The sequence below is a fragment of the Gossypium hirsutum genome, chromosome D11, assembly GCF_007990345.1.
Source record: "Gossypium hirsutum isolate 1008001.06 chromosome D11, Gossypium_hirsutum_v2.1, whole genome shotgun sequence".
NCBI classification, from domain to species: Eukaryota; Viridiplantae; Streptophyta; class Magnoliopsida; order Malvales; family Malvaceae; genus Gossypium; species Gossypium hirsutum.
The window spans coordinates 17,159,971-17,176,431 of NC_053447.1; the positions used below are offsets into that span (position 1 = coordinate 17,159,971).

Here is a 16,461-nt window from a genome sequence, read left to right on the forward strand (position 1 = left end):
TACGTTGCTTTTTTAGAACTACTGACATTTAGTTGAAAGTGGGGTTATAAATTTTTGCTTGGAGGTGTTTAATGAAGGGAGGGATTTGCCTGATATTTACTCTATAAATATTGTTATTATTCTTAAGATCAAGAATCCTAAGTTTATTAGCCAATTTCATCCTATAAGTCTTTATAATGTTTTATAAAAAATAATTTCAAAGGTTTTGGTTAACAGACTAAGGCATGCCATCTGTGATTGTATTATCGAGGCCTAAAGTGCTTTTATATCATGACAACTAATCTTTGATAATGTGCTAGTAGCTTTTGAAATGATGCATGCTATGAAAAACAAAGAAAAGGGGATGGTTTATTTGCGCTAACCCAGTAGAATAGGGATTTTTGGATAGTATAACATGCACAAAAAGGTTTTGCAAACAACTAGGTTAGATTCGCTATGAGATGTGTCACCTTAGTATCTTAACTGTGGTGGTTAATGGATATCGTACCAATAGCTTTCAGTTAGGGAAAGGTCTTCGCCAATGATATCCGCTTTCATCGTTTCTATTTTTATTTTGTAGTGAAGATTTTTTTTTTTGCATTATTAAGAAAAAGCAATGGGGATAAAAGAATTTAAGGTATACAAGTAAGCAAAGATGGACTGTGTGACACATCCAGTTTTTTGCTAATGATAGTGTTATTTTTGAAGACTTTACTTTAGTAAGGGAAACAAGAATTAAAAGGATTATTTAGTCTTGTACAACTTTTTTAGATCAACAAGTTGATTTTGATAAATCTGAGGTCTTTTTTAGTTCTAATACAACACTAAAGGCTGAAGTTAATGTCAAAAAGAAACTAGAGGTTCAACAAACTAGTGCCCTTGAGAGATGCTTAGGTTTACCAACCATAGTAGAAAGGAACACAAGAAGAACCCTTGAGAGATGCTTAGGTTTACCAACCATAGTAGAAAGGAACACAAGAAGAACTTTTCATATACTATTGTATAAGCTGAGAGCTAAAATCATAACTTGGGGCATTAGAAGCCTATCTAGTAGGGGTAAGGAAATATTTATTAAGGCAATTTCACAAGTCATCCCTACTAATTTATATGGATTATTTTCAATTACTCAAGTCTTTTATAGTTAAGACTACCAAGATTATTAGTAGCTACTGGTGGAGACATAGCAAAATCAGAAGGGGGACTAGTTGGCTACAATACTGAGAGATGTGTATAGTTAAAGAAGCTAAGCAAACATGGGTGGAGGATTCTTACTCTATTTGCCTCAGACTTTCAAGAAGCATATTTGGGCAAGAATCCTTTTTTGACTTGAAAGGGTGTTTAGGACACCAAAGTTGATTATAGATTGGGTGGGTTGGAAACTAGGTATTGGAAATTCAAGTAGAATATAAGAAGACTCATAGTTACCTAATTTTTCTAGGGCAAACCACTACCACCACATATCCCTGGGGCATAAATAAGGATGGTAAATGATCTCATTGGCCCTGTTAGTGCCAATTACATGGGCCATATATAACTTTAGTTGCAACTTAGCTTGCATTTGGTAGACCAATGTAACTTTCCATGTTTGGTTGACATATTTTGATCGAAAAACCTTGAAAATTCATAAGCAGCACCAACATTATCTACTATCAAACAATTATGAAAAAAAAGACTATGGTTCTTGCTCACACAAACAGGTAAAATAGCCTTCAAATGATTGGTCAAAACTTTAGAGATTATGTTATATATTTTTTGAGGGCGTTGAGTCCTTCAGGAGAAGTTTCCGAAGTGTTATTCGTTGGGTAGTCGACTAGACCCTTAACAATCGAAAGTATTGTCCCGAGCTTGGTATGGTCCGAGTTTTGTCTCCCAAATCTACGGAGAACCCCCGACGGTTCATAGAGTGGAAGCACCTATGTCTCCTTGAAAAGGTTGCTTATTCCTTGGTTGGTAGTTATATTCAGTATGTGTGCATTCTTCACAATTAATTATCTACACATCCTTCAGGTACGAACTCTCTCCACTAACCAAGGTGCTCCCATTCTGTGAACCCTCGGGGATCTCCGCGGAGTTGGGAGACAAAACTTAAACCATTCTGGGCTCAAGACAATATATTCAATTGCTTAGAACCTAATTGAATGCCCGATGGACGACACTTTGGAGACTTCTCCCAAAGGAGTCGACCCCCTTAACAATATTATATTGTATAAACTAATCAATCAAAACTAGGATATTTGTTCAGAAATAGGCTTTTGAGATATGGCTAATATAAGTGTAGTTGCAACTAGCCAAGGAATTTTCTTCGCTGAAACCCCCAAGCATAAATGACATCACTTTTAATAATATGCCAATAATGTTGGTATATTAAAGTAGACATATTGCTAGGTTCATGTGACTTATTTGGGTGCATTTGCTTTAGGGCTTTAGTAATCTCTGTTGTATTTGGTACACTGAGTGTAGTATATTCATTTGTAAACTTGTAATTTTTTTCGAACAGATTGATTAATAAAACAAATTCATTGATTACATTAATATAGTTTGTATGATTATCCTCATGTGGTTTTTGCACGCAAAGCAAAATAGAAGCAAATGTTGCTCATTGATTGTCTAATGTTTAAACTAATATTAAGCGGTATTACGTTGTCGAATTATAATACAGAAAGACAACTTATATTAGTAGACAAACCTAAACATGTCCTTAGTCTAATAAAAAATGAGCAAACCGATTTAAAGACTAATATGTCGTCTATCAAGTCCAATTGGGGAAATGTTTTGCCTTAGGCATCGGAGTAGATGACTCCAAGAAGATAGAGACTGCATAGATGTGACTGGCTGGACTGACAATACATCGAATTGGATCCAAGAAGAATAGATCCTGAATTCGTTTATTGTTTTATTCACTTGTGACGTTCATAGTGTGGCATACCTAAATCCTAAGTGGATGGCGGACTATGTATGCATGACTTGTATAATTTAATTCGTGAACTGATGAACACTGTGAAAACTTTCTATTGATGTTCAGTGGGAATATCGATAACTCTCAAAGGCTAGAAATCCAAAAAAAAAACTCTTCTTCAAAATTAGAATTTATTTGGAAGAATAAATCTTTTAGAAATTTGACAGAGTGTTGACGCTTAGTATAGTGCCAGTTTGACCTAGCCAATGGTCTCTATTTATAGAGAAAACATATAGTCCTACTAGGACTATTAGGGGTGAACGACACACACCCTTTTTGGGAACTTTGTGTGCTGCCTATCCTGTGTATTTTGGGCTTATTGGGTCTTTTATTATATCATGTTCAATTATATGTGTTATCTAGTCTTTAAACCAACATATATAATTTTGCCAATTCAATAACTTGTTTTCTTTTCCCAAAATATTATTTATTTAAAATAAATTTAATTAATTCACTCAATTAAATTATTTTCTCAACCTAATTTAAATTCCATTAAAGTCATGATAACTTTATCGTACCAAAACCTGAGTAAATAAATTTAATTTTCTTCTTCAATAAAATTGCGATGACTAATTAATTTAATTTTAATTATTTTAATTATTTCTTTAATTTTAATTTTAATTATTTCTTTAATTTTAATTAATTTAATTTTCTTGTTCGATAAAATTACGATGACTTTGAATTTTAATTATTTAATTACAATCAATTAAATAATAATTTTAAAAAAATCTAATCTCTAAGCCATCTCTTGCTCACAACAAGAAAATGCATTCATTGATAATAGTGATATATGCACTATATTTCTCTAATTTGTCATTTTCATTTTTTTATCTCATCAATTTAAATGCAAGCCATCAAAGTTATACTGAGCTAGCGGAGAGCCTGACTGAACATATATAATTAGGGCTCAAATAATTTGTAATTAAGTTTTAACTTTTTGTCTGTTAATTACAAGATTATTTAGTCATGGAGTCATTCCACTAAAGTACCATGACTAAGCTCTCCCTATTATATACCATCACAAAAACTACTTATTAAGTGCTAATCCAATGGCCTTGTCATATATGTATTACCCTCGTAGGATATCCTCAATCTATTTGGGTTAGATTTGTTCACCCAATCTGATCTTATTTTATCTCATAATAATCATTACATTTTCCTTCATGGAAAAGTCAATTACTAATATGTAGTAATTAAATTATTCATTCTAGACAAATGAATCATAATCATGTTAATTTTTCATTTGTCATGTAATGCTAATGAGATGATACCATTTACCCTTTACTTGGGCTATGAATTCCACTATCATAAGTGAAGTTATGTCATACGGAAATCGTATACCCAACATACCAGCTGTAAGCTCTATAACCAATTGAACTTAAGCTTTCAATACATCAAATTATACGAGTTACGCACACATAGCCTGTCACTTACTCAGTATTGAGGTAAGTCACACTATGAATGTCACAAATGAATAAAATCATAAACAAATCTAGGATTTATTCTGCTTGGGTCCAGTTCGATGTATTGCTAGTCCAAATAATCACATCTATGTCTCTATCTTTTAGAAGTTATCCGCTCCGATACCCAAGACAAGAATCTCCCACTTAGACTTAATAAACGACATAATAGTATTTTAATCAATTTGCTCAATTGTTGTCTTCTTGCATTATGATCCGACCACATAATGCAACTTAATATTAGATAACCAATGAGCTAATATTTACTTATTTATTTTGTTTTGTGTGAAAAAAATTGTTAAAGACAAATACAAAAGATATTAATGCGAATGATGGAATTTTATTAAAACAATCTATTCCAAAAATTAGTATTACATATGGCGAAAAACTACACTAAAACACTAGATTCCAACGTCCATAAGAAAGCATAAATCATACAACAAACCCTTTTGATTTGGTTCGTGTCAAACAAATTGACAAAAGCCCTAGTTGAGGCTACCTCCAAATTCGACTAAAGTTCATAAAGACCATAACTTTAAAAACCTGTAAACACCAAGCACAATCCATTTTGAGAAAAGGAGAGAGCAATTCACACAAACCAAAACCCCTAAATCAAATTTTCACAAAACCAAATCAAGAAGTGTTGAGACCTAATAATTTGTGAAATTTTGAATTGAAATAAGAACTTAAAATTAAGTTTTTTAGATGGAATCAAAACGATGATCATTTATCTCAATCCAAATCCTAAAATAACAATGATTACATAGCTTCATCAAGTGAAATCCAAAAAAAAAAAAGTAAGGGATAAACTTATAATAAATGAAATTGTATAAAATTAGGATTGTTGGATCATTATCGTACAGATTGCGACACTTAGGATGTTAAAAGAATAACCTGTCCTACCTACAGATTGACCCCATAGTTTTTATTTTATTTTGTTGTTGATTTTGATGTATGTATATTCTCCACTTTTAGCTTTGCCTTTCTCACGCTTCCCATCCTCAGATTCACCTTTTTCAGCCACAACATTTGCTGCACTCTGCAAAAGTATATAGCTTCAAAATATCTTGCACTACCCCCTTTTCTTTTTGCTAACACAAAATTGGGGAATTAAATAGTTTACCCATTTTTATATAAAATTTTCAGAAACATTCTACTTTTTACTCATACCATCAACATAATTAACTAAAATATTAATTTTTTTTAAATATGGCAACTTACATGACAATGCTATTATACGATAAATGATATTATGTTAGCATGATGTGCACAATATGAACTGTCATATGAATTGTTGCCACTTGAACAATGTTAAAAATAAAAAATTTTATTCAATATTTTTATTAGTTTTTTTAAAAAAATTGGGTTCAATTTAAAATTTTGTAACTGAAATTCTTAGATAATATTGGGAGCAAATAAACTTAAACTGTTGAAGGTATTATTAATATTAAAAACATTGAAGAAAGAGAGATGCACATGGGGCATGTAGCACACATCCTTATGTTTAAATTGACTGGGGAAAGCAGTTGATTGATTCATTTTCTTACTGGGTTTGCCAAAAGCATGCATCTAAAAATCCCACTCCAGTCCCACATTACATACAATACACTATACCACCTCACCATTTATGAATTAATTATTTACAGCTTTCTTTTCTCGCATGTCTCTTTATTCATCAATGCCTGCGACTGCGAGTTGTGACCCACTCTTTTCATGGGTAACAAAAGAATTCAAATTTTCATATTCTTTTTTTTAAGATTATCATTTTGTCGTAAGCATATGTCCATCCAAGGACCACCCTAAATTATGTTTAATATTGCTTTCAAACTTGTTCATACTAGTTCATAACCTCATTTTCTTTTAATCATGCTTGTTATTACACATTGAAAATTAATTGATATTTGTTGGGGATCGATTCGAATAAACAACGAGATAGAAAGCTGGAGAAGATAGAATATATAAATATTTACGTGAAAAATTCCTCCGAAGAGGATAGAAAACACGAACAAAGAAAACTTCACTAATCAGCAAACCAACGAAGAGTACAAGATGGAGAAAATAATACCAAAGAGAAATATATTTATTAATTTTAAAAAAATTAAAATAACATGAAATAAAAATTACAAATGTGTTTAGAAGAGAAATAGAACCTGGGACTTAAGAATGAAATCATTGTTATTCATCCATTTAACTAAATGAGCAAATATGTTAAAAGCATTAATTAAAAATAATAAAAAGCTTAAAACAACATAAAATAAAAAATACAAATATGAGTGGAACTATGGAAGAGCAATCGAATCCAGGACTGAAGGACAAAACCACTCACATTTAACCATCCAACCAAAGAAACTAAGTGTGGGCTTGGATAGGTGATGCGTTTATCTACGGTTAGTGTAAAAACAATGATTGTGGTGAGATTAAGTACTATAGCGATACTGTAGCATGAGACAAAAAAAAACTAAACACACCGCCCCGCCCATCCAAATGGATACTAATTATATTTTGAAAGTCAAAATATGCAACTTAAAGGGAAAACGTGTCCAACTAGACATGCATTTTTGTTAACTATGCACAAAAACACATCCAACACTTTCCAAAATCAATCTATTTCTTTAAATTAAAAAAAAATTATTTTACCAACTTGAGTGATTAGTAGATGAGGACAGGAGAAAAATTCGTAAGCAGCTAAGTGCAGAATTTGGCATTAACTACACTATACTAAATGTTGAGCAAAGTTAGAGATGAGTTCATTATAATACTTCCAAAGTTGGTTTAGCATAGAATTAGTGTCACAGCTTTGTTTTTCGATTTTTGAATCAAATAAAATAATTGAATTGTGAATGAAGAAATGGTCCAAAAAGACAGTGGACAGCGCAAGAGAGGATGGCCATCAGGGTATTATGAGGAGTAGTCAATATTTATGATGTACATTTCGTCACGCAACCGTTGCAAGATTCTCCCTCTTTTTTTTGTTTTTCATCTTTAATATTCCCATTCCCCCCTTTTTCTTTTCTAAATAACATTAATGTTTAATGTGAAATGTATGCAACCAAATCAAAATATAATAAACTCAAACCCATCATCCCAAACATTTATATGAAAACTTTTCAACTATTTTTTTGTTCAAGGAAAAACATTACATATTTGTCCTCGTTTGGGCATCGGAGGAAATGGGTTGGTTTATACCGACTGGCTTAACTCGGCCCGCAATCTTTTATAGACCAAAACATTTACATGTATATTTCAAGGGAAAAAGAGATCATAGTCTGAGAGTAGACAAGGAGTTTAAATAAAAATGGGAGCAAACTAATGGGTTGCAAAACTAAAGTTGGCTGCCTGGGGAAATGCCCCTACCACTGTGGACTATTAACAAGCTAAGCTCAATCAACTAAAATATATTTTATCCAGCATAAAGATTGGCGACCTGCTGCACCAAAGTACTCCTTATCTTTTAGTTGGCCCTCATTCTCATTTTGTTCTTCATTGTTTCGTTTGACTTGAGTGTATTTTTTTTATTAAAAGCTTATTAATATTATATTTTAAAAGTAATTAAATGAAATGTATTTTTGGATAAATATACAACATTTAGCGGAACAAATCACTATCACTTACACTATTAGCAAGTGGTTCTTACAATTCAATCTCACAAAGTGGATATGAAGTGAACATTTTTAGTCAATTAACTAAAAGTTGGATGCAATTAAATGAAATAATCGAATTAAAATGGTTTTGACTGATTACCACTCTCTATTGTTAAGTTTCTATTATTCACGCTTTCTTTTTCTATTTTTCTTTTAAATATGAGAGAATTTTTTTTAATATTCATAATTTGGGCTTTTGCTAGTTGTTTTATTTTTTAGAATACAACTTCAAAAAAAAAAGGTTATATAAATACTAGTTACTATGTTTTGTTGTTGTTAACATCTTGGTTGAAGGCTTGTAGAAGTTTGGGGACTACAAGATACAGGATGAACAATGGTTGTCTTGGAACTTATGCTCTAGGACGCTCTAATGCTTATCTCAAAATACGAGAAAGAGTAGAGTAATGGCGATGTCTTTGATGCTCATGCTTTGATTGTTTTTAGATATGTGAGGATTAAGACATGATTAGTCGGGGCATTTGTCCTTGATCCGTCAAGATTGTGCCTTCAACCTCTTTGTTTAGTCTGTTATCATTGCTAGGTTTTAACCACTTCTTGTTATCTATTCATATGTATTTGTGGGATTTGGGCCTTCTAACCTGCTGCTTGTCTTGGGCTTTGTGCTTCAGCTCTCCATTGATATACCAATGTCAGGTAGGTTAAAAAGTGACTCGTCCTTGGGTTGTTTGAACAAAATTCTTCTGCCCTATTTGGTGCCCCTCCAATAATTTTCTGCCACGTGGATTATAACATTTTAGACTTTAACTTAAAACGATATTATTAATTTAAATTCTTTCTTAAAATACATCAAACTTCTTATTAAAGCAAATTACGCAAAATTTATTTTAGGTCAAATTATGGTTATGGTCCTTTTGTTATATTTAAATTTAAGATTTAGAATTTATATTTTAATTTGATTCATGTATTTTTATAATATCATTAGTTAATTAAAATAGTTGACATCCTTAATTTTTTCAATAAAGATATTGAGGCCGAATTTCTCTTAAAAATACACATCCCAACTTATCATGCCAAAAATAGGTTTTTTGTGTTTAAGTATGTTAGAAATGCGTTAAAAATTCATATCATTTTAACCAATATAATTAAAGACATCAACTATTTGGACTAACTAATATCATTGCAAACATAAAAGAACACAATATGTTAAATTAAAATATAAGTTCTAAATCCCAAATGTGAACATAGTAAAAAGATAAAAATTGAAATTTTACCATCATAAGTTGGGACGTGTGTAATTGAAAGAAGCCTTTCGGGCACTTACAGTAATGAGCCCTTAAGGCATTTACATATGAAATTTAATGTTAAACACGGGATTTTATAGAATGCCTATTTTTGGACACTTTATTGTATCATCAAAATAACATTGAAAGAAAAAGCAGCACCACAAATGTAAGTGGCGATTAAATCAAATTAAAAACATAATAGAAAACTTGGAAGCACAACTCCTCCCTAGGAACTCGGAACACTACCTACTAAGAAATACATCAGCACATCTTGTCATGCCTCAATATATCTTTACGGGGAAACTCGAAATTTTCGACAATTATAACTTCTTGTCATGAGATGAACATGATGTTATTGTCCAAAAAGGGGTACTATCCTTATGCTGGACACTGGAATCCTGGAGGTGGAGTCTTGCCACAGTCGATGAGGACCTGAAGGCCAATTGGTATTATGATATTGATGTTTAAAAGCTTGGCCTTGATTGTGGTACAAAGACAGATAGCAGCATCCAAGTCTAGCAACCCTTGAAGCACTGGGCAACATGTGTCCTTGGCGCTGCTGCCGATACCAATGTGCACTAAGCCACCTAACACATCAACACATGCGCCTAGCTTGAGAGTGTCAATGGGGCATGTTTGCTGTGCCGGGGGTGGTGGATATAGCACAGGTGGTGGTGGTGGACAAGGGGTCTCCACTGGAGGTGGCTTCACAACGGGAGGACTTGGGTATACAGGAGGCGTTGGTGTTGGCGGCTTCACAATGGGAGGACTTGGGTATACAGGAGGCTTTGGAACTGGCGGCTTCACAATGGGAGGACTGGGGTAGACGGGAGGCTTTGGAACTGGCGGCTTCACAATGGGAGGACTGGGGTAGACGGGAGGCTTTGGCGCTGGCGGCTTTACAATAGGAGGACTGGGGTAGACGGGAGGCTTTGGTGGTGGTGAAATGACTGGGGGTTTAGGATAGTGAGGTGGTGGGGGATTAACGACAGGAGGTTTGGGTACATGAGGAGGCTTTACGACGGGAGGGTTGGGAGGATGATGAGGCGGATGTTTTGGTGGTTTGGGGTGAAATGGGGGCTTCACAATGGGAGGATGTTTGGGTGGGAAAGTTGGAGGACAGTTGGGTGGAGGAGTTGGACGGGGACATAGAGGACAAGCAAAAGAAGCAAGCAAAGCTCCCAAGTTCAGAAGCAGGACAATGAGATTGGGTAAACTATAGTTCCCCATCACTGAACTTGCTACTTTCCTCCTTGCTTAAAAGAGAGCTTAGTTCATTTTCCCAGCTTCATCCAAATGATTCATTTATAGATCCATCATGCAGTGTGCAGACAAAAGGAAGGCGAGGTGTATCCATCATGCAAATTAGCATATTTCCTGATAATTTATTAGAGCCTTGACTTTGATGAAGTGAGATTACTCACAACTTCCAACTTTGCAAAATCTAGACCCAACTTTTATGCTGATTTCATTACCAACATGGGATAATAGTCCGATTTATATATTGTGTGGCACGGATTTTGAAGGGGAAGGGAATGGAGAAACCACATGCTTGATTGAGGACATTTTTTAACTCCTAGTACCCAGTTGGAGTGTCGGACCCGTGATTTGCTACTTGCATTTTATTTTTCTTTTCCTCAAAAAAAAATCTCTTTTTGCATAAGATTACAAACAATCGATTTCACATTCGCAACCACATGTCCAGTCCTCAATGTCACCCGCAATATAGGTTCACATACCCTTAACTAATACGTACGAGAGCGGGAGCCCTTGCCTGATTAGGCCACTGAGCCATGTTCCATTGTCGCCCAAACAAGTACAAACAAAGGGTCCAGTACACTACGTAAGGGATCTATAAATTAGACTGTTCTTTTTAAAATACCTATAACAAAAATATTATGATACATAAGCAACTTCAATAAACACATCAGATTAAAAACATTGTCAGTGTTGTAACTTAAATCCAACATCCATCAAGCAATTCCACCTGGGTAACTCTTTTTCATATCCTGGAGAGGACATATTTTATCAATATTTCGTTCATTGATTTTCCAGCTGCTGTTAATAAATATCAATGGAGAGCCAATAAGTGGAGTAGGTTTGAAGTATTAAGTCAATATATTGATGATGAATTTTGGGGGTAAAATCAAGAATGGGGCACATGTAATGTAAGGGACCATCAGACTAAAGTCCAAAGTCTGATGTTCACAATTTTGGCTCTATATCTCATTGTCAAAATCAGCTGCAATGTAGTGCTGACTGAATCTCAAATTTTATTTTTATATAAATGACGTAGTCAAAGTGTTTAATTTTGAAACTAAAATTTTGTTATTATCATTCTCTTTTTCCATTTATAAATTATAATATGTACTCAAAAACCCATATTATTTTATTAAAACTAAAATTATTTATATTTATATTCTTATTAAGTTCGTTTACCATTAGGTTGAAAATTAGGAATGACAACGGGTCGGATATCTGTCATTTTTAGATTAATTGAATCTGTAAATATATTTAAAAACCCAAATTAGCAAAGTATGCGAGTATTACTATCTAAAACTAAATTAAATATCACTATCTTTCGGATTTTCAAATCTACAAAAATTTGAATTCAAGTCTGCAAAATAATATAAATTCAAACAAAAAATTAATTTTTTTATAAATAACAATATATAATTGTAAATTAACAAAAGTAATTTAATTAAAAATCCAAGCAAATTAAAAGCAATAATTTCACGACAATTTAAATATAGCTAATAAGTTAAACATAATTTATGAATTCTTCGATACAATGCTAGCATGTGAAATTATCTATATTTTTCTCTAGTTTATACTCTATATTGGTATGACTAATTACATGTATAGTAAACTAGACCAAATATATTAATTAGTCGGCATGATCGGTTAAACCATCCTGATCAATAATGATGCAACAAATGAAAATTTACATAGATATTTATTAAAGAATCTAGAGATTCTTCATTTTAAAGATTTCTCAGGTGTTCTTTGTTCCCAAAGAAGATTATTATAGAATCTCACTAGCAAAAGTTGAGATTGAATCTTTTCCATTTTTTAAAGAAATATGGATTCATTTATCCAACAAGTGGATGTTATGATATCATTTTGGTAGATGCATCTACAAGATAATCACATGTGAGTTATTAAATCGCAATCTGTAATTTGCGAGATTAGTTTAAGAACAAAATTTTTAGATTATGCAATCGAGAAAAATTTGCTAATGTTTGTCAATTTATTACTCAAACTTTCAATTATTATTGTATGCTAGATATTCGGTACAAGTAAGCATCGCAAAGTCTGATGTTTATGTGTATAAAATGGTTTAGTAGAATTAATAATTCAATGCCTTCAGTTAGTAGCTAAACCATATCTTTTGAGAACAAAACTTTTTTGTATATATGTATAAGGATATGATATTTTACATGAATCAGTATTTGTTTGCATCATGCCAATAAATTATGATAAATATTTCTCATTACAATCGACTTTTGGTCAGTAGCCAAATACAACCCATTTTTTAAAAGTTTTGAATGTGTGATGTATGCTCAACTTGCTCCACCACAATGCACAAAATGGGCATTCAAAGAAAGTTGGGAATATATTAATTATGAGTCTCCTTATGTTATTAGATGTTCTGATCGAATTGAAGATTCAATTATGACATGATTTGGTGATCACAACTTTAATTTTGATAGTTTTCCCAATATTAGAGGGAGAGATATAATAGTTAGATGAAGTAAATTTGAAATAAATTATCATTATTTAGGTCCTCGTAGAAAGTAATTTAAACTAATAGTTCAAATGAATAATTCACCTTATTGCAAGTTAACTACTAGATGTATTTATTGACCTGATGAGAATAATCAAGTGTTATATGCCAACTAGTGGTTTTATTTGAATCAAAGTCTCAGTTGGATAATCTGTTAAAATAGATTGAAAGTATTGCATGCCTGAAGCATGATAAATTGATTTGCTCTAAAGATAAAAATTCTCGTAAAAGAAAATAATAAATCAAAATGGTCATATAGTGAAGGCAAGTGCCCTTAGATATGACTAATTATTAAAATTCCAAAAGTGATTCAAGTACCTGAAATTGAATGTGGAAATAATTAAAGTAAATAGATCTCGATAAGTTATGTCAATATGAGAAAATATGGAATCGAAATAGAAAGTTGTTGAAAACAATTTTTGCATGGAATAGTATTGTTGAGATAATAAAAGAAAAATAAGATCTTGAATAAATTTGTTGGGAAATATAGACATGGAATAAATTGACTAAAATAGAAAGACGATTCAAGTATAATTAAATTCGTGAAGTTTCTGGACCAATAGTCTAAACGTTTAAAGGTAAAAAACCAGTGAGGGCACAAAATGAGTAGTTTTGCAAAAATGAATTAAGAAATATGAAATTTTTCACTAAGTTCTAACATTGATTTTGAAAAGATGTTCTTTTGTGGTGGATGCAAAAACTTTGTTTGACAGTGCTTGAAAATTTGACAAGCATCTAACGATAAGCCTTGAAGGATTTAGAATACTGAAAACATATAGAAATTCTTGGGAAATTGTTCTATACGTTTGAGTAATTATTTATAAAAATTAAAATAATTTGAACATATGTGGTAAATTTGACTCAGCGAATAATAGTTGAAAGAAGATTGTATAATGATCTAACATACGCATGTATAAAAAGATCATGATTAAAGTTTACTATGATTATTGTTGAAACTCTTGAAGAGATCAAAATATATTTACTCAAAATTATGCCTCACTCATAACTTTCAAAAAAACATTTATCAAAATTCATTCAAGTAATAATTTGAAAAGCTAATATTGAATATTGAATACGTAGAATATGAGATATTATGTAGTGTTGTCACTTTTTCCATTAGCTTTTGTCCCTTTGGATTTTTCTAGTAAAGTTCATAATATGTGTATTATAGATATGTGTATTATTTTTCATTCCTAAGATTTATTTTTCTCACGGGATTTTTATTTTAATAAAGTTTTAACGATGCACATTATCTATCAATGAATATCGAAAGGAGAGTATTATAAATATTTTATTATAATAGAAGTGAATGTCCATTAAGATAAAAAGAGTTTAACATAAATTAGAACTCTAATGTTCAATAAAATAAAATTGTATATAATTTATAAATATAAATTTTGGAAAAATATAATAGAGTGTTGTCTTTGTTGTCGTATTTTTCTTATACTCTCCCTTATTTACAACATAACTATTGTTTTAAAAAATTATTATTAATTTTAAAATAAAAAAAAACTAGTGAGGGTGAGAAAAGTATATATATATATATTGTTAAAAAGAGAGACAAATTTGTTAATAATTGGTCCGTAAGGCGTATGGAGGACAGAGGTTGCAGCAGCCCATACCCCAGCCACGGACAGATAACATCTCATCTAGTCTTAGGCTTTGTAATTGTTTTCATAAATCCCAACCTTCTTACTTCTTTGTCCTATTAAAACCAAAATACAAAAAAGGTAGTCGTCAAAATAAAAATTAGAAAATCTTCTATGGTAATTATAGAACATTATTTCATATATTTTACTACCTCTTTTTACACAATCTTAGCTGGTTGTTATGTAATAGAAGTTTAGAATAAAAAATTAAAAATATAAATTACGTCTAAGGTTGAATCTAAAAGAATAAATGGAGTGATCGGGATTACTTCCGATCCACATTTTAAACCCCTTTAAAAAAAATGCGAATTGGTACCAACACATGCTAAAATCAACATGATTATAAGTTATAAACTATTAATCTAGATTTTAGGTGGTAAAAATTATCCATTTATATTTCTGTATGAGTGTATATACAATCAATAAATTATATTAAAAGTAAATAAAGAAGCTATATTTTGACCAAATGGTGTCTTATAGTTCAACCACTATATTACAGGTGTATTAAATATAGATTTTTGTTGCTACCGATGGTTTAATTAGTGAGTGGAGTTAGAGTCAGGGAAGAAGAAGAAAGACTTTCATAGGTGAGAAAGAGAGGAAAAGAGAAATATCTGGATGCTTAAAGTTAGTCAATCTATTGACGGTTTTTCCACCTAAATATAAATGAACGATACATAAATGGATGTAGGAATGATAAGTATTCGAGTGTGGTTATTATAACACGTGTTACAATGTTTGCCTTACTCTTAATCCACAACGTTAAGGATTGACGAAATTTTGGTTGATAAGATCTTATTCTCGCAAGTAATTTAAGCTCACAAAGCATCTCATAGATCGTGAGGCGAGTATGCATATAAACGAACTTCTAAATTGAAAAGCTGCCGACCTGAGGTTGAGGTCTATTTCTCTTCATTTCTAGCCTCACCACTTAGCAAAACCTGTCACGTTTTAATTACAAAATTCTTTGTATGCAGTAGGCATTATGAAGTGAAACCAAATATGATTCGAAAAGTACAGATATGTGAGTTACTAGAGCCGACAGTAACAAGCATAGATCACGATTAGAGGTGTTAATAGGCAAGATTCAAGTTAGAATTAAACATGTTAATAAATTTTATGTTTGTTCAAACTGGCTCGATTTGAAATATGCACTTAAAACCTAATATTGATGGCTCTGCCACCACTAATCCTGGCTAAGCTAGAGCTGGTATAAAAATTAGAGACAGTGATGGTGATTGGGTTATTGAGGCTTATGGGCACAATCCCTATGCAACGTGCACAATCTGAACTTTGGGTGCCTTAGTATGGCCTTAAAACTCGCTAAGTAGGCCAATATCTCTAGCTTCATTATAGAGATCAATGCTACGAGTGTCATTAGTCTAATCCAAAATTGACTTGTCTCTAACCCATTATTATATACCTTGGTTTATGAATGCAGGACTCTACTCAATCAGCTTCAGCATTATCAGCTAAAACACACGTTTAAGGTGGATAATCAGTGTACAGATGCAGTTGCGATATTAGGAAGCAACTTTCCAAATCCCTCAAAATCATATTTTACATTTTCTACTAGCTATTTTGTTATTTATCAGCAGCCTCCAGGCTGTTTAATCGCCGCGGGGGAGTGATATCTCGTGACATTTTTGTTATTTAATTCCGACTTAAGAATGACAGGAACGCATAATTTCAAATTGAATTTGACCAACTGGTTAATGCAATCACCTTTCCGCATAAGGTACGAC

The 16,461-nt window shown here is 32.1% G+C and overlaps 1 protein-coding gene across 1 annotated transcript; it reads right to left on the minus strand.

Moving 5' to 3' along the window:
• Nucleotides 1–9,370: 9,370 nt before the first annotated feature.
• Nucleotides 9,371–10,702, minus strand: LOC107912653 (36.4 kDa proline-rich protein). The gene has a single exon (XM_016840934.2). The coding sequence runs from the start codon at nt 10,508–10,510 to the stop codon at nt 9,659–9,661; it is 852 nt and encodes a 283-aa protein (XP_016696423.2). The 5' UTR covers nt 10,511–10,702; the 3' UTR covers nt 9,371–9,658.
• Between the last annotated feature and the right edge of the window lie 5,759 nt (nt 10,703–16,461).